At 38.9% G+C, this 24,330-nt stretch overlaps 1 protein-coding gene across 1 annotated transcript; it reads right to left on the reverse strand.

Moving 5' to 3' along the window:
• Positions 1 to 1,939: 1,939 nt before the first annotated feature.
• On the reverse strand, positions 1,940 to 17,763 carry LOC149083619 (26 kDa secreted antigen-like). Its single transcript, XM_089234109.1, has 4 exons — positions 17,599 to 17,763; positions 4,818 to 4,941; positions 4,592 to 4,726; positions 1,940 to 3,354 (listed from the first exon to the last, which is right to left on the reverse strand). Exons 1-4 carry the CDS (start codon positions 17,740 to 17,742, stop codon positions 3,173 to 3,175), a joined length of 585 nt encoding a protein of 194 aa, XP_089090235.1. The 5' UTR covers positions 17,743 to 17,763; the 3' UTR covers positions 1,940 to 3,172.
• Positions 17,764 to 24,330: the final 6,567 nt, after the last annotated feature.

The following is a 24,330-nucleotide window of genomic DNA, read 5'->3' on the forward strand; positions in this document are numbered from 1 at the left end:
GACAAAAGCAGGGTGAGGGGTCAGTGTTTTGCTGACAAGGAGAGCGAGGGGTCAAAAATGGCTGAAAATCTGCTTACGTAGTACTTGAATGGCCCCTGTCCCATTCACTTAAACGAATCGGGAACTCTAATCGCTTTAAACTTTTGCCATGACAATCAACAAAGCGCAAGGCCAGTCATTAGCAGTGACAGGTATCAACCTACTTGAGCCCTGTATTTCTCACGGACAGCTTTTCGTCACCTGTTCGCGTGTTGGTAATCCTAAAAATTTGTACATCTACACACCAGATGGAAAAACAAAACATATCGTGTATTATCCACAAGCGATTGCATGAAGTCTTTAATTAAAATATTTAAAAATAAAATTAATTTTTTCTTACTTGATGCAGAAATTTTTTTGATTAAGAAATAATTAATAAGCTATACGTATATACATTTTTTACGGGATGTTCAACGTCGCCGGGTATCAGCTAGTATATATATAATTTCGGTTTGTGGGTAGGGGGGGGGGCTAAATTCCCTTCCCCCCGCGCATTCCAGTGCATTGCCGAAACAGTGGCAATGTCCCAACGCGAGCGACCGGTTTCAAGGGCAGTCTTACAAGTTGCGCTGTCCGTTTTTCGTGTGGACCTACGTTATTTCCCATAGGAAAATCCCATTTTTTCACGCGTTGTAATTCTGGTTTGCGCCGCTAGGGGCTCTGCTGTGCATCAGAGAGGCAACCATCTATACAAGGCGGGGTCGAACCCAACTCCAGTTACTTGTTTCAAGGGCAGCCCTACAAGCGGTGACGCTGTTCGTTTTTCGCACGGATTTATGTTATTGTCCGCGCCACTAGGGAGGGGTGGGGGCTCTGCTGTAAGGAGAAATGCCTTGTGATATGTGTGAGATAGCCCGATACCCTCCCTTCGTTTCTCATTACAGCCGAAAGAACTTGAAAGGTACCCATCATCAAAGTGAAATTGGAATCATTCCGTTGGATGGCTGGTTGGTCATCATTTTAGCAGTTTAAGAGAGTTAGTGAGAAACTAGCTCAAGGATGACGTAACGTCGATTCAAGAGAATATGGTCAAAGAGGTACGACAGTCACTCATATGTGGATTATCCTGGGACATTCCTCAACCCATAATAGTGGTTGGTAAATTCCGAAATAAACGGTCAAGTTCAACGAATGGCAAGGTTTTTGTGGGCGTTTATTGTTTTGTGGGGGGGGGGGGGGTAACAAAGGCCCGTTAACCATTTTTTATAGTGTCATTATGATTCACATAAAAAGTCTTTCCATAGAATCTACATTTCACTTGGGTCAGGTTACTCTTGTTATCGGCTCTAAATACTCTGCGGGAACTGTTATCAATATATGGTTTTCGAGAATAACCGCGTGAATTGTTCGGCTGGCATTTCAACATTGAAACTTCACTCATAAGAATATCTGTCGGACGTTCCTTTAAAACATGGGTGGCAGCACTCGACCACAGACATACATGTCCAGATCTTCGACCAACAGCTAAAATCTCTTCATTGAGACAGCGTTGGACCATGATCTGGTTAGGAGGAAGAGGTGAAGAACTTGCTTTCGACGTTCGTTCCCAAAGCCGCTTGAAAGTTAATCAATTAATGCAGCTTTGTTCGTCCCCCAGATCGAACACGGGGAGCCTTACTGTAGATTATCTCGGGGTATACCTTCAGGGTTGAAGACGTACATCTTCGCACTGCACCACTCGGACGCTTCTTTGTTACTGGTACTGGCTTCTGGATAGTATTGAACCCACTAATTCGAAAGAAAATAATGATTTTGAATTACAACTCAGATAGATATGACATCTTGTTTCGCGACGCTCCTGGAAGACCCTATGTACACCAAGAGGACCCCGCAACTCATTTACACAACACATGCCATACGTTTTAAGAGAGATCCCAGGAACAAGATTAGGACAATAAATCAATCAATAAATATTTTATTTGTTTCCAAAGTTAAATAATACATGAAACAGTCAAATCTCAATGTTTGTTGTCTAGAGACCTGAGCCTGTACAGAGCAACCAATTAAAGGTAAAGACGAAAGAAACCAAAAATAACACAAAACTTATAATAAAAAAATACAGTTAAATAATGAAATGAATTTTTAACTAAATTTTTGTAATAATTATGCTGAAATACATGTTCACATAACAGTAGCATTTGATATAATAACAATTGATATGAGGCAACTACAGGCGTATAGATAATAATATAATTCGCTTCTATAATTGAAAATATACATCTATACCGTCTATTGCTATTAGAAATTCAAAAAGTGATTTTTTTTAAATGATGCAAACCTAGATATATTCTGCATTACCAACGGTAAAGCATTAAATAGTTTAGGAGCAAGGTAGTGAAAATGTTTGCGAAATATTCCTTTTCTAAATGAGGGTATGCGATAAATTTCGTTTGGTCTTCTCAGTGATATGGACTCTCTTTGAGTGCATATTGATTTCTTACGATACATGTAGAGTATGATTCGGTAGATGGCGTTATGTCTTATGGGGAGTAGATTTAAATTTCTATAAATTGAGATTTGAGAACGAGCGCTGTAAATAGTTTTGAAACATCTGTTTTGAATAGAACAAATAGGCTGTAGATTTGTCTTGTAATCGGCACCCCAGATGATGATACCATAATTGACAATTGAATAAAACCAAGCATAGTAAATTTCTCTCAGAAATTCTGCCGTTACCTTTTGTTTCAGATAATAGAATTTATATACAATAAAACGTAGTTTTTTCGCTATTTCTAGTGCATGAAGTTTCCATTTTAGATTGCTACTAATATTAAGTCCTAGATATTTGATATTTTGTACCTGCTGAATTTTTTGGCAGGAGCAGTCGAGGTTCATCAAACATATTGGGCTATGGAATTTTAGATTAAAATCAATTTCAGAGTAAATTAAGTTGAAATGAATGACTTTAGTCTTTGAAAGATTTAGGGTTAAATCATTGGCTAGGAACCACTTTCTGATTAAGCACAGGTCTTGATTTATTTTAGTTGTTAGTGTATTAAGATCGTCGGAAGAATATAAAAGAACTGAATCATCAAATAAGAAATTGGAATCTTGGCATGTTTGTATGTAATACATCTATTATATTTATTCACTTATGTGTGTGTGTGACTACATCCTTATACATATTCGTCATTCATTTAGCGATGAGCACCGACAGTAAGAAATTACCAGCGGTGAGTGGTTCCACGAGGTTGAACTGTTTCACGAATTTCCTGACATCGAATCCGAATCTGAGGTTATCCATGAACGAGTTGATCAGATCGATATCCAAGAAGCTGGTTTGTTCGTAGTAAAAGAAGACGCTAATGCGATTCACTGCAACGAGTATGAAAATGTTTGAACATAACGTACATATTAGCTATTCACATTACTAAATAAACATACGACACACTTTTTCATCGTGATTATAGATCTCAGATATACACTTCCTATAACCGTAAGCATATTTTTCTCAAAACTAGCAAATGTATTTAAATATTGAATGTGTGATCAGCCACCTCGTTGGGCATTTTGCCTGTTGTGGCGTTGTATTTGTATCATGAATGACTTTCTCGGAGCTAAACAGCCGTCGTGTGTTTGGTCATTCGGCCGTGGCCGAAAATATAATGAAGTTACTGACCGATGTGTGTGAGACATTTCAGATACTACTACTTAACCGTACATGCACCTCGTGCACATTCCTTTGTGGAATCTCCAACGGATTGGTACATGCCGGAATGTGTGTTTTCAGTTGTAAACGTATTTATGATGTGAGAAATGTGTTTGTCTCGTGTTCTTGCTGCCATCTATCCATCATGTTTCAAAGTAAATATGGCAAATGCTTGAATTTTCATGTTGTGTAAGTATTGTGTTTTGGGTCTACTCAGTGCCATCTTAACTCACGTCTATACGGCCCGGGGTGGGGGCCTCACGAGTTGAGTGGCCTCATAAAAATGAGATCTGATTAAAATTTACTGGAATTTACCAGGTAGGGCACAGAAAAACCACTTGGCCCGGGGGGGGCAGCGATGCTCTTAAGACGGCCCTGGGTCTACTACCACTAAAACACACGCACATCGTTCATATTCCTCCGGATCTGTTAACGAATAGGTATATGTTGCATGTCTGCCTGCGGAAGACTTTTTTAGAGATAGGCTCGCATTCACGCCTTGAAGCTGGAATACCGTAGAAAACCAACTTGATCCAATCACTATTGTACCGCCAACGGGGTCTGGATCATCTCCATGAGAGTTCAGCACGATGCCCTCCCCCCCCCCCCCCCACGACCGCACAGCGGCTACATTTCACGTACTCGACATCACGAATTGACTTGAGAATCTGTTTGTAAGAAAATAATTCCCCGCTGGATTTCAGGGACCCTGCTCAGTGATTGAGTACAGTGAGCCGCAAGAGAAAATATAACTAAAGACAAAGAAGGACCATCTACAAAATAAAGTTAGGCAAATATACAAATTATTATGACTGAATTATAAAGAGAACAATACTGTTTTGTTCATAACCAACTTATATTCATTGTAACAATATTCCAATGTTATTTGATATCTATACTCACATAGTAAGGTTGGTAGTGATGGCGATACGTAAGATACCACAGTGCGACCGTCACTGATTTCATTGCCGGGGATGTTGACGACGAGCCATTCCAGGAACTGACTGTTATTCAGATTTTCACTCAACCCTCTTGGTCCTAAGCAAACAATCGTATGTCATCAGAAAAATGATTTTATAGAAATTTATTTGACAAGAGATTAAATAAATATATATATTTGATTGCCTACCAATCATGATCAAGGTATAGTTGACGGATTCTTTCGCTAAGACGAATGACACCGTTGGCGGAAATATTGATCGGATCACGGGAATCCTTGTCCCATAGTCAACATCTACACTTCCATAACTCACCTATTCGAAACATAATTATTAGTTCTCAAGCAACGAATGAACAAACGAACGCCTAAGTTATATATATATATATATATACTGTATATGTTACTGCGAATTATACGTTAAATATTGACCCAGCCAGTTCGCGAAGTGACCACTGATTGTGGCCAAAGTCCGATAATCGTCGTCAAGTTTCCGTATTCTTTTCGTGATAATTGTGTCAATCGAACTGAAGTCACGATGCTGTAATTTTTTCCCCTTAAAAATTCGGCGAAAAAATTATATGCTTATATATAATTGTTTTTATAGTTTTTTCTTTCAAATTTCACTTTTTCTCTCTCTCGTCACATGGAGCTAATCTAATATAGACATGTCTCATACGTTGACGATTAAAAAAAAATGGATTCGACTCCTACCGGGCCGTCTTACATCAGTACATCGAGCTTTTGACAGGGATCTCCTGTCATTTCGAGGAATGGCAGGCCAAAGTCTGAATTATTTTTGTACTTAGGACTTTGGCCAATTCGCGAAGTGGCCTTCCCCACTTTCGCGAGTCTGCCGTACTTAGGGCTTTGTGGCAGCAACATATATATTCAAGAAAGAGATTTTCCTGGTTGTTATGCCGATGCGAAACTTGAGGGGAAAAAAATCGACGTGTCCACTCCAAGAATTGAACCCAGGTTCCCTTGCATACAAAGCAAGTGCTCTATCTATAAACTAGAGACAGAACTTTGTTCTCTTCGTAACACGCGTTAATATTAAAATATTTGCAGCCTTCCCATAACTGAAAAAAATCTCTGCACGAGTCCCAATGTATGTATTACGGGCCGGGAAAATAACGTCATCTCTCCAGAAGTAGATTCATTCTTGTGTTTGGAAATTTGTTATATGCATGGTGTTCTTGCCATGCATCATAAACTTCTGAAGTACCTCATTTACCACTCACATGGGGCGAATGAAAAGCAATGAATTGTGAAATGGACGCCTAAAGGTCAGATCATCAACAGCAGGGTGGGAACTAGAGGTTCGAAAGGGGCAACTGCCTGGCCTGGGAATTTCACGGGTAATTGAAAAATTATGTATTAACAAGATAAATTTTTTTTTTTTATAAATCTATGAAACCCCATAGGAAATGGGACGATATCACGTTTGTCAGTCTCAAATCTTACAAGCAATAGTTTCTTCCCCGATCAGCAGTGACATCCGCGAATTCCTTAATTTTTGAAGTAATGTAAGATCAAACTGCGTGAAGACATCAAATGATTATAACCTGAATATTTATACAGTGGAACGTGTCTTCAACGGAATCGCGAGGGACTGAGATTGTCTTTTCTGTTGAACACAGGTTTCAGCTTAAATAAAGGTTCAATTCACATAATGTGTGTGCTTTAAATAAAATGGAAATAAATTAATTGATAAAGTAAATTATTGATAAAGTAAATAATTTAAAAATAGATAAAAAATAAATAATTGGTCTATAATTACTAGGTGTCTCGGATTTCTATGTCGTTGCATATTTCGCTATTTTTACGTTTTTTCACAATTTTAAGGCATATTTTGCATATTTCATAATTTTCGAATATAGAAAGTAAATTTCCTCGCTATTCCGACTCCTCTTCGGACTGGTTTTCGCGGTTCCCGCTTCTGACGAGAGCTCCCGGGACTAGGACTTTTATGCACTAAATATAGAACGTCGTTGCCGATTGTTAAAAATATATATATATATCTTGAAATTGACGTTTTTCAACCAATCAGCAATGGCATTTCATTTTTGGAGCATAAAAACACTAGCCCTTAAAGAACATTGGCGTGTGGCTGTAAATAGATTAATCATCTGAATCGGTGTCGGTACTCGTATAAAATCGGCTAAAATTGGTAAAGAGGGAATTTTTTAACGTATGTGGGAAATTTTGAAAGTTTTATCAAATAAAAATAATTATTTATTTATTTTAATTTTGTGCGATACTTTTCTAGCTAATACCGTACTTCTAGGTATATCCACCTATAGATGGCAGGACATATATTCTGAATTTCTAGGCAAGAACTTACTCAAAAGGGAAATTTTGGCTGGATGAGATTAGTTAGTAAAACGAAGAATTTTTGTTCATACAAAAATAGGTAATGGTTCAAGATAATTTAGACTGTACCAACACTTCTCTCTCTGATTACCATATTATTTTGCTAAAACTAACATTATTTGAGAAAAGAACAATTTTTAAGACATATTTTTTGTTTTATAGGGCACTAGCTATAATACCCGGTGCTGTCCGGGTTTCCTTCGATGAGGCTTTTTAGATCACGTGATATCTCCTTCTTTCTTTGAGGGACATACAAACTGTGTCCACGTTAACCAATATATGGCGACTCATGAAAGAAAAAAAATTAGATTTAAAGAAGCGTAGAAATGAAAGCGCCCCTTTTTTAAGGGGGCGCTAAGTATTTCGATTCCCCCCCCCCCCCTGAACATAAAGTTATCCATCTGTCTATTTCAGCTTCCAAAAATGCTAAATTAAAGCTGTGGAATTTCTTCGATGTACTTTATGGGCCCAGAATAAATTTTAAAACAACCTAAACTATATGAATTTATGCAGTCGAATATTAAAAGACAATTCGGAGACATTAATGTTCAGACTTGAGAAGATGTAAATAAAAAGTTGAAATCAACGTTATTACATGGATATCCAACTCAAAAGTAGGTCCGATTAATTAATTTATATATAATTACCTATAATATGTAGATATACTAGCTATAATATCCGGCGCTGCCCGGGGTTTCTTTAATGAGGCTTTTTGGATCACGTGATATATCTCTCTTTCTTTGAGGGACTTACAAACCGTATATAAGTTGACCAATATGGGGACTTCCTGCCCGACTCATGAAATAAACAAATCTAGATTTAAAGAAACGTAGAAATTAATATATTTTTTTTTCCTTTTTTTTTAAGGGGCGCTTAAATAAAGCATTACTGAAAATTGCAGTGGGTTCAAATGAATTCCACGAAATAAAACGTTCACTAAGATAAAAAAATGTGAGAGATTAATATTCTCATTTATAATTGTAATTATCATAATATAATTTATGAGTGGGAAAATAATTTCATCCTTTGACTTCAATGAGGCTTTCCGAATAGACATCATAATCAGCATCACGCTGAGGGACAAACATTAAATGGTCCCCATGGAGATCAATCGTTAAAATCGCCGATTTTAGCGTAGAAATGCGGAAATTTAGTGGATTTTCGCGCTACATCAATAATTTAAAAAATGGAATTGAATTTTTGATTTTCGAAATGTTAAGTTCGCTTAAAGATCTGAAGCCCAGAAAATTAAATATAAAATAATGAGCCAGTTGATTTCAACTTTTTAATTATATTTTCTCAAGCACGAAAATGAGAATTGCAAATCCAATTGCATCAATTCATATAGTTTAGGATGTTTTGAAATTATGAGCCCCATTTAAATTACATTGAAGAAATTCCGCAGCTTTAATCAAGCATTTTTTGAAGGAAAAACAGGGGGCAGATCGATAACTTGAATTCAATGAACTTGAATCGATAACTTGAAAAAAAAAAAATTCGAAATATCTAGCTCCTATTAAAAAGGAAAAAAAAACCGATTTTCCTTTCTATGTTTCTTAAATGTCGATTTCTTTCTCTCACGAGTCGCACAGGAAGTCACCATATTGGTTACCTTGTATGTCCCTCAAGAAAGAGGGAAATATCATGTGATCCAAAAAGCCTCATGAAGAATAAAAATTCAAGTACGCTTCGTGTAAAAAACGAGAAAAATCGGGACACTTTCGCTGAAAAGTCGGGACAGCCGAAAAAAACCATGACTGTCCCGGGTAATACGGGACGTATGGTCACCCTATTATAAAGTTATAAACTATTATACATACAAACTGGTAGCATTGAAGAAGTGACAAACCATTGTAAAGGTATATACGCGTTTGAAACGCATTGCTAGGGAACCACGGTAACCAAAGTAAACGTTCGGAAAGTGATTGTTGAGGCCCAAAAACCATTGTTGCCCGATAGTTTTCGCAATATAAGCAAGTTTAGTAGTAGTTTAATATAGTTTTCGTTGTATAAAAATCTCGAGCCGCTTTGGTTTTTGCCCATTTGGGCCATTTGCCCTGCTCTGACGAAATTTTAAAGTATCCTATCGTTTAAGTCGGGTCCCATTTGGTATATATGTAAAATTTGGCGACGATCGATCTAAAATCGACACATAAACAGACAGAAAATCAATTATATATACACTCATTGCCATAAAAATTTGCGCACCAAGAAATAATTGTGGGATCGAAACGAAAGTTGGCCTGAAGGTACATGTCGGGCAGATATGCAAATGATTAGAAATGCAGCGTGATTGCGCATTGCGTAATGGCACTAGAGGGCGTTGAACTTCGTTCTCCTTGGAGTATAAAACAGGTAACTTGCTGGAGTGTATTTAATCGTTTGCAAAGGAAATGCTGAGGTAGACATGCCGTTACGCCGCCGTCGAAGACCATATGAGCAGTTGTCAGAGTTCGATAGGGGAAGAATCATCGGGATGATGGAAGCTGGGTGGTCAGCTCGGCGAGTAGCTCGTCAACTAGGCCGTTCTGATTTTACTGTGAGGAGGTGGTGGGACCAGTGGACAGAAGAGACGTCATTTACACGGCGACCAGGTTCAGGACGCCCTCGACAGACCAGTCATCGAGAACACCGTCACATCATCCGAAACGCACGCGTAGAGCCAACTGCCTCATTGGCCTCTATCCAGACACAGGCAGCAGCTTCACTACGGGCCCCTGTGTCTTCCCGAACTATCGCAAGGCGCCTGGCTGAAGGACATCTGGTATCGCGGCGCCCATTACGTGTGCTGCCAATGACACCCACCAACGCCTCCGTTTGGAGTGGTGTCGAGCATGACGGGATTGGACTGCAACGGAATGGAACCAGGTCGTCTTCAGCGACGAATCGAGATTCAACTTGAGCAGTGATGATGACAATCGTGTTCGTGTGTGGAGGCTCCGTGGTGAACGCTTCAATCCTGCCTTCGCTTTACAGCGACACACCGCTCCCACAGCTGGTGTCATGGTATGGGGTGCCATTGCTTACGATACACGGTCAAGCCTAATATTGATCCATGGCACAATGACAGCCCAGCGGTACGTCCATAACATCCTTCAGCCACATGCGTTGCCACTCATGGCAGGGCTCCCAGGAGCCATTTTTCAACAAGACAATGCTAGGCCACACACAGCAAGGATGTCACAAGACTGCCTCCGCCACATTACCATCCTTCCCTGGCCTGCTCTATCCCCAGATTTGTCACCAATCGAGCATATCTGGGATCATTTGGGACGGCAAGTTGGACACCCTACGAGGTTGGTCGAAATAGAGGCGCATTTACATCAACTGTGGAACGAGATGTCTCAGGACATCATACGGAACTTGTATGCCTCAATGCCCGATTCATTAAGGCATTACAAAATCTGAATTTTCCGATACTTTCCATACTCCTGATGAGGATAAAAAGATTCAGATTTTGAATGGTGCTCCTTGATCTATTGGTTGAAACATACAGGGTGTCATGTAAGTGCTAATGCAGCCTTTATCTCATCAACCGTTTGTCGTAGAGATATGGTTCCAATTAAAACAAATGCTCAAAATGTGTGTTCAAAAATCATTATGTGCCAGTTTTGAGAGTGAAAATGCAATGCGCCACAAAATAAAAAAAATCTAAATTTTTATACGTGATCCCTTTCACCTCTCTCTTTCAATTAGAAATTTGTTGCCCTTTCTTTTCTGAGTCCAACAAAAGAGATCCTATATTTTTAACTGCCATATTCGCTGAGATATTCGAATTCAAAAATCGGAGAAAAGTTGGGAATGAACAGCAAACTCACGCATAACGCTCCTTCCCTCATTTATGCTGTCCCATCCCAACGTTTCTTAATTTTTTAATCATACATCTACGATGGACGGTTGATGAGATATATAGACCGCGTTAGCACTTTACAGGACACCCTGTATAATCGGTATTAAATGATAAGCATTCACCTTGAACTACAGCTCAACAACGTTAAAATGGGCATTTAAATTATCAAAAAAAAGTAGAGAAAAACATAATTTTCAAACTTTGTCTTCGAAAATTTATTGTTCATCAACTTGATCGAGAAAAGCAGTCTGGCTTCTTGTAGAATTTTTCCAAACTGGATTCGGTCATACAAATAAAAAGTCACGTGATTTTTTTCTCCCTCCTTATCCAGAAATATTTGAAAAAAAAAATCGAATTGCACAAGAAATTTCAACATTAATTTAGATAGAAAATTCGGGGGGGGGGGGGGTTCGTAAAGGTTAGAATTAATCAATATTAGAATAAACCAAGTTCTACTCTAATATTTTTTCCATCTTAGAGATGGTGTTAGATGAAATAGTCATCATCTTCATTCTCCTATACCAATCATGGCTTCAATGCACTACTCCACTTATTGGAAGAGCGATGATGGAGGTAGGGTATGAGCTGTTATATTTTCATGTATGGCACCCATATGTACGAATGAAATGTTCAAGTAATGATCTTATAAAAAAAGTCACACTTCTCAGAGGAAAAAGTTTAGGAAACACTGCTCTATCCGATGGGTCACGTGTCTAAGACGTAAATCAGTGTATTTGATGCGTGGGCATAACGTATTGACTCATCGGTGCACATTAAGGAAAAAATACTTTCTCTACAGCCGAATAGTTTCGCTTCATTGTATGTTATGTGCTATGTTATGCCACTTTCTATGTAATAGAATAAATGTGATAAATCGGTTGTTAGCATTATAACCGGATTGTTATTCGTTACTTTAATTAATAATAATTGGTCATTTTGACCGGATTTATACCACATTTACCTAACCATGTACACATTATACATCACTGTAACTTATACACATTACATTTTATACATTATACAGCCACTCTTCGACTTACGAACACACGCTTTCCTTTCCAAGAACCTTTCAGTTAATCGAGTTGTTTGGAAGTCGGATTCAAGAAAAGATTTGGCATATGAAAACAGGACATAGAACTAGTTATCATCAATAACGTCCAGCTAAATAATTATGGTAAGTAGTTCTCAAATGATATATTCACAGCAATTTGGGTACCTTGAGATTGACTTAGAGGGGAAATAATTACATTTACAGAGGAAGTGTCTACTTTACTGCACACTTCTGTAATATATCGCCATATTGAAATTTCCAACCAAAGGAGTTGGGCGGGAAATGAAAGTGGCATCTATCGGTGGCCGACCCAGGCTCAGTAGGTAAGAAACTTGCTTGTGATGTTTTTAGGCCGGATCCGAGGATTGCAACCTTTACAGGTGAAGACGAGCATCTTACCCTTGCGCCACTCGGATCTAAGTGTGGCTCATTTGAGGGATAATCATTTTCTATCTGTACGTGTCTACTTTAAGGTGTCAGTTTGAGAGATTCATTTTCGCCAAGATATGACACAAAATACCGCTGAAATATTCAAGTCCATAAATTCGAAATTTTGTAACTCCGATAGTGACTACTTGAAGAGAAGCTTTTTAGTAAGGAGACATGTTCTACACATCAAGGATACACGACCTTTTCAGTCCACAGGGCCAGATAAGCCATAATTCTGCCGCTCGAGAGCCAGAAATTCGTATATTCATATATACAGGGTGACAATAAATAATCTGTATTTTACAGGACAATTCCGTGATTCTGGTCGTTCTTACTTTTCATAAAATTTCCCTTTTTTTCCCCCTAATTTTCAACGACGTTTACTTGCATTTTTGAAATCAAGGCTTGAGATTATTCTCATGACTTGACTTATAAGTTGATGTCTTGAAAAATCCTTTCGGTTAAAATTGGCAATTTTACTTGTTTTAGGCAATTAATTTCTTTTTCTGTAATCGGCAACTTTTTACTTGAAGATTTTATTGGCTGTAATTGGCAACTTTACTTAATTTGACAACTTTTTGTGGCTGTAATTGGAAATACGTATGCAAGTTTCCGACTGTAAGTAGCAACTTTACTTCCTTTTGATAATTTTTTTACTGTAATTGAGAACTTTACTTGTCTTAGTTCTTTTTTCTTGCCGTGATTGCTATCTTTACTTTCCTAAAACAGTTATTTGGCTGTAATTTGCAAATTGATTTGCCTTTAACAATTGTTTTGGCTATAATTGGCAACCTTACTTGCCTAAGACAATTTATTTTGGTTATGATTGGATATATCCGGCGTGGATGCCAATTTCCCGTATTTTTATGAAGGAAATATGGTGAGACTAGGCTTTTATCGTGTTGTGTGTGTTGATACCTTTCTATTGGAACCCTTTTTGAAGGCCGGGTGAGACCTCTTTGTTACTCACATTTGGCCCGTTGGCCGAAGGTGGCGTATCCCCTGTTCTACATGAAGTGTTTGTCCCAGTAAACAAATTGCAATCGTGAATGCCCAAGAAAATAACATTGGTAAAAATTAACTGTGGTTGGATGTCAAACAAATCGTAAAATAGTCGTAAAATTTTGTTGATGATGTTGGATGTCCACACATATATTATCTTGTAATTATTATGTTAACTTTTGACACCTCTTCATGAAGAAGTCGTGCACTTGGTCGAAGTGGATCCTGCACTTGCTCGCCAACTGCTCTTTTTCTTTGGTACTTGGGTAAGGATTCGATTCGAAAAATCTCTCTAGTGTGTACCTGGCAGTTTTAGTCAACCAGTAGGTCCTCTCTATTCCGTCCGAGATCGTCCCGGGTGGAGGATACCTTTTGCGGATCCTGTATTTGGCCAACGAGAAATTACCACCATGCTCTTGGTAGTGCGCTTCGTACCACAATTCCTGTAGAACCTGGTGATACTTCTGGGGGAAGTGCCCGATTTCCAAGATGTTGTAGAATCGTTCGAATCGTCCCTGGGAATAAGCTTCAAGGGCGTCTATCACAGTTTTGTGATGCCCGTCCCGTGGTGAGTTGCATACATTCGTCGGTGGCGTCAAGGTGGCATCGGAATCCTTGATCTTCTTCGTCTTGTTCTCCAGGAACTGGGTAAAACCCTTGAATTTATCCGAGAACTGCATTGATTTCAAGATTTTCTTGACATCGCTGATCCTGTTCTCAGAATACGCAGCTATGGCCTCGAACAACGCTGTCTCCTCCACTTCTGGCTGGGTTTGGTCCATTTTCCATTTCATCGGTTGGGTCTTGACGAGTGTCTGAGCTACTGGCCCATAGCTGCAGCTGGCTATTGGTCGTCCAGATTTTGGCATGACAGCCCGTGATTTGAACCTCATGGCTCTACTGATTCGAGCCATTCTATAATTTGTGAACATTCGTTTCCTCTTACGTGGGATCCATTCGACGGTGTCACTATCGCTCTCTGAATGGGAAATGCTTTCTTCCAAACAGAATGTTTTGTCAGAATCGTGTGAACTGGATTCGTCACTGGATTGTTGATTCGACGAACAACTGGTGTTATTCTTGACATTCGATGTCTGGTGAGATTTCATTTCAGGAGATTTACGCACATGCTTCAAGATCCGGCATCCGTCTGAGCTGGAGTTGTCTCGTTCTTCTAACTTGCTGTCATCGGTTGATACTGAGACTGTTGACATGAATTTCTGTAAACCGTGCACCATCGGTCGTTCAGTTCGTGAAGAGGGGATTCTCTTCTCAGAATTAGGGGGAGATCCATCGATGTCGGAGCCGAAACTGCTTTCGGACCTGTCTTCGAGATTAATGCTGGAGTTTTCAGTGTTTTCCTCAATATCGCACGTTCTGTAGAATGTTATTTGATGAGATTTTTGTTTACGTACATATATTCGGCACCTCGAGGCTCCACAGTTTTCTTGCTTTTCCGATACGCTAGCAGCAGTAGATACAGAAGGGATAGTACGCATGGGGGCGATGCGTAAAATGTCACTTAGTAACGGCATGCTTAGTAGTTTGGGTTCAGTTTCCGTTGTGCTCTCATCATTGCTTTTCAAGTCGGATTTAACTTCTGAGTCGACGCTTTCGACAGTTTCTTTCGAACGTGGGGATGGTTGCACTGGAGGACATGTGCCCTGGCTGCTGGATGGTAACACTTTACGCCCTATGCGTTTCCTGAATCCACCACCTAAAGCGTCTGGACTTTGAAACACTTTTGCGAGTCGTTCGTCGTCATTGGGCAACACCGATGATTCCACGTGACTTTTTCGAGAAGTACTACTTTGATCATCTCTCTGAAATTCTATCTGGGATCCGATTTCTCCACCGTCGAGTTCCGCTTTTTCTGTTCCACTGGTGCAATGAACATCATCACAATTGGTCGATGGCGGAAAGAATTCTGAAATATCCTTGTCATCTTTTTCGCAAACCGTGAAATCTGAATGAAGACTCTTCCGATGGTTCTGTTCGAGGAACTGCATCCTCTCCGCTGGTATCAATAGCGATGCTGCCATCAATATCATCCTGAGAGTCCGTACGAAAATCAATACCGGAGAACCGACCATAATTGTTTATAATCTGATCACGATCACCTAATCTCAAGTAAAAAGGGTACCAGCCTGAGGTGGATCTAGAACGAGGGTAAGCGACTTCTCCAACAAAAATCTCAGAACGTCTATTCGAATAATCTGGCTGGACATTCGCGCTTGCGCCGACATCATCTTCACTCCCATTACTGTCGTTATTTAGCTCCTCTAAAGCATCGAACGAGTATTCAATCTTTATATATCCTCCTAGAACTTTATCTTGCAAATCATTCATGGTGTTTGCGGCCTAAATATATCCCGAATATATAAGATTAATGTTCTTTTGATCGTCAGTCTATGAGCATACAATTCGAAATTGCCACTCCAATTCAATCTAAAATATCATATTGGATTAAGTCTCTGTTACGTCGGTACATTCTCGAACTGTCTAGCAACAATAACTAATGACAACGTCCACCATTCCCGGATGATAAAGAACTTTTCGAACGCTAACAAAGCAGTCAGTTCTAGCGTCTGTTTATCTTCAGCGAAACAGTCTTGGCACACAATCAGTGCAGTCACCGGTTCTCTTTAATTACATTTATTATGAAGAATTGGAGAGAACTTACGTTACATGATGTTTCGTAGCTGAACACACAATGTTCTTCTTCTCGAGTTCCGACTTTGTTCACAGAGCGATACTGATCCTTACCACGGCAGTCGATAAATGATGACGGCCCTGACTGTGTGATCTCTTTTATATGCAGTAGTGGACTGGCAGTTGGCGAGAAAAAAAAAACCCAGGCTATCGTGTACGATTACGAGACGAATTTCCTGTACAGAAAAATGGGAAAATCTCGCCAAGGCGCTAAAAAAAAATTAACTCAGGTAATAAAACTGATGTATATAAGTACTGTCTGTAAAATACGCTACATCAATTGGTGTCAAAAGAAGTTGTTGGCGCGTCTATCGAGAAGAGTGCCAACGGGGGGGGGGGGGAGAGAAATGAGGGCTACTGCAGGCGCGGGGATTGAAAAAGAAAAAGTTGAACGTATGACATAAAATGCTATCGCCACAAAAAATATTGATAATTTAAAACCATAATACAATTTGTTAATAAGAATGTGCGGAGTCACCACACAGAGCCGCCGCTGTGGTGGTCGAGTGGTTATAGTGACGGACTCGTGATGCGAGGATCCGGGTTCGAACCCCACAGTGGTGATCGGCTGAAGTTGGTTTTCTGTGGGTCCCAACTTCAAGGTACGAATGGGAGCCGATCACCCCTTAAAAAGTCTCGCTACAGAGAGCAACAGACCTTTACAAACACTATAAATTGTAATTCAATCATAACACATCACTCAGTTCACTTCTGAAATATAAATGTGGCGGCAATGAAAAATCAAACACAACACTACATGCGCACTCAGGCTTACGTACACACACACACAGTTACATTTCCAGCACAACTCACTAGTAAATCGCCCATAGATGGCGATAGACCTGAGTTGTGCTCGGTTTGAAAGAAAGTGTGTCATAAAATGAGAAACATAAACTTTTATACAGTCTCAGTGCCTTCTAATTCCCAATTGAACAGTTGTTGCCCTGATTCAAACAAAATAAATTCCTTGTTTCCAAGTGCAATATTTGTCGAGATATTTCAATACATAAACAAGGACAACGCTGCTTCCTCATATTTATACTGTTTTATCCCAACTTTTTTCCGATTGTTGAATTCCAATATCTCAGTGAATATCACACTTAGAAACATGTGTTTTTCCTCTTTAGTCCTCAAAAGATACAGGGCAACAACTTTCTAATTCTATGTTAAAAGACAAATGGACCGTATGTAAATATAGTGTTCTTTAAAACACACTGTATTTTCACTTTTCATATATACCAGTCAAACTAGTACAGAGTGATTTTTGAATACGTGTATTTTTGAGCATTTTTAAATTAGAGCCATACCTCCACGACGAATGGCTGATGGGATTGAAGCCAAATTAGAGCTTGCAGGGCATCCTGTATAGCAAGTGCCTATGCATAACACACGGAATCGCTGATATTCCATAACAGAGAAAATTCAAATCAATCATAAAGGCTCTCGAATTATTTGAAACACCACACGAATATGTGATTATGGCACAACAATGTACCAATTTAGTAAAATTTGAGTGACTCTCTACCAACGAAGAAAAATATTGTATCTCTTACATTAAGCTGGAAATTCGGAGCTTGGTCAATGACTCCCGGAACGATCTTGGCTCCACGGTAAGCTTCATCCGCCCCCAAATGATTGGCAAAACACGCGGCGATCAGAGCAGCGAGAGCTGGAACCAACAATACCAACGATTTCATGACTATTCGTTGATCCGTACTGTGTGTGTCTCGTTCAGAAAAGGTTTCATTTTATATACATTTTGCCACGCTTATTTCCTAATTGAGTATCAAAATCGCCACTACAATAAGCGTTTGACATTTGTCATCCTTCCATTTCGAAACATGACACGGGTTTTCACAGAAACATGACGTCTCATGAATTTTCTGATTCATATTCGTGCTATACAACTTGATCCCAGAGGCACGTACCATAGCGATATCAGAGCACATCCGTAGTAAGACTGTGGATAATGATGAATGAATTGGCTATTTCTACTTAAAAAGACAATTTTAGGATGTATCGATTTTGAAAATGATTGCTACTTATAATGTTTCTTTTTTATACACTTTATTAGCTGTTTGCATATTGATACACGGCAAATATGCAAGGTCGAGAAGAAAAAGCTGCATCTATATGACCATGAATTTTCAGATACGCACGCGATGACATATTTTTTTTTTCGCTAGCCGTATACTGTAGGCATGGCCCCCACATCCTGGAGCAGGGCCCTTAGGATGGGACTTTTGGCGGGCCCCCAGACCAGACTCTTCATGGGCCCCTTTATAGTGAATTTATAGCGTGAAAAAACAAAAAAATTATGAAAATCGTCCCAGGGCTGGAGCCCTGTCAGCCTGCCCCTTGTGGGAAGGGGGGCCCCATGACTGTAGGAGTTCATGTTAAAAGTGACAAGAGCTTTTGTTAAAACTGATGTGCTCAGAGACGACCCCCGGAGCACTGCTGTAAAAATGAAGAACGATCAAATTTTCATTCTTTCGATTAAGACAACGGACTTTGTTTTTGTAAAAATTGTGATTTTCACAAAACAAGTGGGGTTTGAATCAAAATACTGTAAGTGAAATAAGGGAATCCAGTGAAATTTCTGAAATATCTATAAAACTCTTTGAGATATTCTAAATTACATCTTCAAAATTGGCTCATTGCCAGTACTTACGGCTGACATTGTACACTGAAAACCACACAATTTATTTGAATAGTTTTTATACTGTACGTTTCTATGACTGTTATCTGTGCAGTGAACTAAATGTTTCAAGATACATAAAATATTCTCTGAGGTATATGACAGCTTTCGTGAAACAATACGTGAATATTCATTCAAACACACAGCTGTAAAATAATGAATTCTGAACATATGGCCTAGTTCATTGTACAGCTAACGTTATCTGAAGCACCGTCGCTAAAATTTCATGAGAATATCTTTCATAGTTTTTAAAAATTTGGTTCCACGTGGAATAAAATACCGAAAAAAATTATCTTCAAAAAACGCGTTTGAAAACTGCTAGTTGCCTTCGAAAACCATTGTTGCCGATGATTTAAATCAGTCATAACTTTGTTGTTACTTATTACATAAACAACAATAAAATAGTTTCGGATTCTGTGTAAAACATTATTCCAAATGAATTTATAAAACCATTTTTCCACAATTTTCGAAAAAAAGCATCATCTGAACGCAGTGGCGTAGCCAGGTTTCGGTCAGTGGGGGGGGGGGGGGGGAGCGAAATTCGGAAAGGCGCCATTTTTTGTTCCTTCTTTTAGGCGCAAACTTAAAATTACGCATTAGTAGAAAGAACTTGAAATTTTTCAGTTGAAAAAAAAAATCAAATCAAATTTATTTTCAGTTGATGTTATTTTTCAAATTAAATTAATTACTTTTCAATTGATTAATTTATTTTAGTTTTTTAATTAATTAAAAAAATATATAAATTATGTTTTGTGCACTTATACAAATACCAAAAACAACTGGGAAATTACCCTAAAAGGTGAGAATCTTCATGCTTCCATTTGATCGCTTTCATCATGTTACACTCCTATCGTAAGCACGTATCACTTATACACTACTACTGCTTAATCGCACACGTACTTCCAAGAGTCATTTCTCTCATACATAATTTCTAACAAACTGGTGCATGCCGGAAAGTTTTTTCTTATATTATGAGTGACCTTGACTTACCTATGATGTCATAGTTATGCGTGGTTTTGTGTTCGAGAAGTTCCGCTTTCTATTTTTCATATTAGAAGTAGAACTGGCAGATGCCTGAAGTTTCGTGTTATGCGAATACCACGGTGAAAGCCTGCCTGCTCTCTGCGGGAAGACTTTTCGAAGAACGAAAGATCGGTTAGCATTCGTACGTCGAAATTATCAAAACGAAAGGAAAAAAACCCCTCACTCCAGCCAATTACCACTGTGCCGCTAGTAGGGTTCAAACCGGGATCATCGCGATATGAGTTAATCATGGTGCTCACGCGATCGCACAGTGGCTATCACGTACTACTTGATTGTAGGCGCACAAGCAGAGGATGCCACGAATCCAAAAAGATTTGGGAACCACTGCTTCAAACGAATTGGTGTGTGTCTGAAATTGTTGTATGTGTCTATAATGTATTTATGTACGTCTGAGTCGTGTTTGAAATGCGACTGCTCATCTTCCGAATCGAAGTGAAAGTGGCAGGTGTATGAATCGATTGAAATAATTTTTATGTTTGCTGGTCTACCGGCTTCCTTTGGAGAAATTTTGGAGAAAACTTAACCGCAGGCATTGTGCAAAGTACAGTATATGCATGTTTATATATTTCTAGTGAAATAAATTCATGGGGTGTGTTTTATAACAAATCAGAAAAGGATGAAAATATATCGAGTGATGAATGGTAAGGAATAGAGCAGAGGTTCTTAAACTTTTTCCATCTGCGGCACCCCCAAATACCTTAATCAACGCTTATCCGGGGCTTTCCAGAGCAGTTTAATAAAGAATCTCTTTAAAAAAAAAACCTTCGGGTTACTACGTGGTGCCCCCGGCGCACAGTTTCAGAACCCCTGGACTAGAGAGTTCTTGGTTTCTTCCTCTCGTTGTTTGATCAGAAGTCCTTCGGGTAAGTGCTGGCAAACCGCACGACAGCAAAGTCCATATTAGCATGTATCGTAAGCCCTCATAAGTTCAAATTGAAAAACACTGGATGATCTTTCTAAGAGCAGACAACATTTCTTGGGCACTTTTTGTTTTTCTGAAATAGTATACACACGTATCTTTAGTTAATTTCAAACTTCCCACGTAATACATGTGCAATTCCAGACCCGGTCCAGGTGCCTCAAGTGCAAAAGGGACGTCATGAAATGAAATCCAGTTATAATTTTCGAGAGTAAACTGTTAGGCAGATATTTCTTAACCAAAGCTTCAGAAAGTCCCTTTGATGCTCATAATGCGTGTTGTTGTGAGAAATAAAAAAGCAAATAACGCTTGGAATTCTGCTTTAGAAAGCCATGAGTAGATGAGTATATATAGTGAATTTATATTATCTTATTTCGGGAATATTCAACGGATTCTCAAAGTGTGCAGTGGATAAGCATTGAATAGGGCGCCTCGGGTGAATAAAGTTTGAGAACCCCTGCGTTAGGCTATTCTGGGCAGTTGCGGATAACCCATGACGAAGTCAGGGGGCCACGGGAGCCAAAAGTTTAAGAAATACTGAATTAATTGGAAGGGGTATACACGTATCATGAGTTGACAAGCACACGTCATAACTTTATACAGGGAATAATTTCTCCGATTCAGCATAATACTGTATATGCATAATGATCGCATATATGCATAATGATAATAGTGATTCAAAGAAAAGAGAAACTACACCATAAAAAAAAGACAATGATTCTGAGAAAGTCGCACTTTCAATACAAAATTATTCATTATCAACGTATAATATTGTACAATATATTATCGCACAAATATAGATGACTGCAATTTCCTCTCTCATTCTCTGCATTTCAGAGCACTATTGACCCAAGATTGTAGGTTTTTATTTCACCCTCCTTTAGGAAAAACTCTTCCAGAAGCCCTTTTGTGTTTTATCTTGGGTTTTCAGTTCTCAAATGCTCAGAGCAGTTTTCCACCTTTTTCTAGTTTTTTGACACTGCCCTATACACAAGCTAGTAGCTCTTGCCAAGGCACATGCAGATAACGTGGCATTTCTAGGCACTCTAAATCTAGCCAAGCAGTACTGGAAAAATGAACTACAAACATACATTTTTCTCTGTTGAATATCCACTTTATAGTCATAAGTGCCTGTGCCCACTTGGAGATTTTCTCAAATTTCCAGAAAAATACTGGACGAATCGTTCTGAAATTTCGGCCCTGTAAACCCTACGCTTGAACTCGCAAATTCCGCAGAAAATTTACTAACGAGTTTTAGTCACACATTTTTGGCGATTTTATAATCGTCATACTGACGACCGTTTCATCATTCTTTCGCTCCCACTCGGATAACATCGGATCTGCAGCACCATGTTGATCCTCTTACAAATATGCTGATAGGCTTTTGATATTCAATGCTGCTTCTAGTTTTATAGCCCAAATACGGAAGTTACTTCTATTCAAGCCATGAATTAACGGCAAAATTTTCAACTCGTCAAATTCAATCCGTTGCTTGCACAAGTCTCGTTCTAATCAGATAAACCACCCTCAGTTACCAACGCATGCGTGTTTGTAGGAGACTTAAAAGGAGCACAAGCGTAAATGTAAAACGCGTGATATTTATTTAATACGTTCAGCTCAAAAACAGATATTACACAATAATCATCACAATCACAAGATGAAAGCACATAACAAATCTACAGGGTGATTATAAAAAAACTATCCCGACGTATGGGCCCCTAACTATCATACCATTCACAGAAACTGAATGAAATTTTGGAATAAGGTATTTTGAGGTATGCGCTCAACAATGATATGGAAAACAACAGCGTCACTCTAACAGTTACGGTTACAGTGAGAAAATTTCGAAAATATCAAATGGCAACACCAAGTTTTTGTGTATTGGAATGCGATCTCCATACTGAAAAACACTAAATAGCGTTAGAATGGCACCTGTAGCACGAAAATCCCCGGAGCTAGGCAAGGAAAAAGGACTTTGCCGTGCACCAGAGCATTAATGTTCGTTTCATTCGTCACACCGTTTCTTCGATCCCAGCCTGATTAGTCCTCCACAAGGTCATGTGGAAAACACAATAAAATGCTTTATTTTATGCTGCTTCTCTGTCCTTATTGGTTGTTCTCACTTTTAGCCTATCTACCGCCGGTGATTTTCATGCTACAGTTGCCGTTCGAACGCTATTTAGGGGTTTTCACAATGAAGATCCCAATTCCAATACAAAAAACTTGGTGTTGTCATTTGATATTTTCGAAATTTTCTCACTGTAACCGTAACTGTTAGAGTGACACTGTTGTTTACCATATCATTCTTGAGCGCGTACATCAAAATACCTTATGCCAAAATTTCATTCAGTTTCTGTGAATGGTATGATAGTTTGGGGCCCATATGTCGGGATAGTTTTTTTATAATCACCCCGTATATACAGGGTGTGCTGTAAGGGCTAACGCGTCCTTTATCTCATCAACCGTCTGTCGTAGATGCATGATTCCAGTTTAAAAAAATTTTCAAAAGACGTTCAGAAGTTACCCTGTACCAGTTTTTAGAGGGAAAATACTGTGTATCACAAAAAAAAAATGTATATACATTTTTACAGCATCCCCTTTGTCCTCCACCTTCCAATTAAAAAGTTATTGCCCTATATCTCCTGATACCAACCCAACAGAAAATATTCCACGTTTTTAAGTACAATATCTACCAAGATATTTGAATCCAAAAATCGGAGAAAAGTTATGAAAGAACAGCCGAAATTGACGGACAACGATCCTTTCCCTCATTTATGCTGTTATTTTCGAACTATTCTCCGATTTTTAAATTCGAATATCTCATCGAGTACTGCGCCGATCGAACTTGCATTTTTTTTTTGTTGAAAGACAGGGCAACAATTTTCTGATTAGAAGTTGGAGAAAAGGGGAGACCGTATAAAAATTAAGATTTTTTTTATTTTGTGAAACACTGTATCTTCACTCTCAAAACTGGTACAGGGTTATTTTTGAACGCCTTTTGAGCATATTTTTAAATTGGAATCATACCTCTCGTCAACGGACGGTTGACGAGATAGTGCTAACACTTACAGGACACCCTGTATACGACACTCACATCTGCAGCAAAAAGGGAAGGGAAAAAAGAAAAACAATTTTTTTGCATACACTCCACAAAGATCGCAACTTGCTATAATTCCAACAATTTCTGCGATGAGACCAGGGCCCGATTTCCGCATGGGCAACGTGGTCATTTGCAAACGCTCTCCCCCTATGTTTTAAGGAACCCCCAAATTTATAGAATAAAGTACATATTTTACTGAAATTTTTACAACTTTGGTAAACTTTTAGAAACTCATACAATTATCCCAAAATCACATCATGCTATTTCCAAGTGTCGATTATTAGCAAACCCTATTAAATACCAATTTTAATATTGTGCCAACTAGTAATAGATTTTACACCGCATATACGACGCACCAATTGCGATAATAATTCCAAGACAAAAATATTTTTCACATTACTGCAAGCTCCTTCGTGAGCCACCTTGAACTAACCACTTCCGTTCAACCCACGTAACCAGTGACGAAAGAAGAGGGGGAATACCGGCATGAACTAAACGGGATGTAGTGAAAATCCCTGTTACGG

This window comes from Pholcus phalangioides, unplaced genomic scaffold (assembly GCF_987345545.1).
Source record: "Pholcus phalangioides strain wild (caught in Gottingen) unplaced genomic scaffold, Ppha-v1.0 ptg000008l_1, whole genome shotgun sequence".
Taxonomy (NCBI): Eukaryota; Metazoa; Arthropoda; class Arachnida; order Araneae; family Pholcidae; genus Pholcus; species Pholcus phalangioides.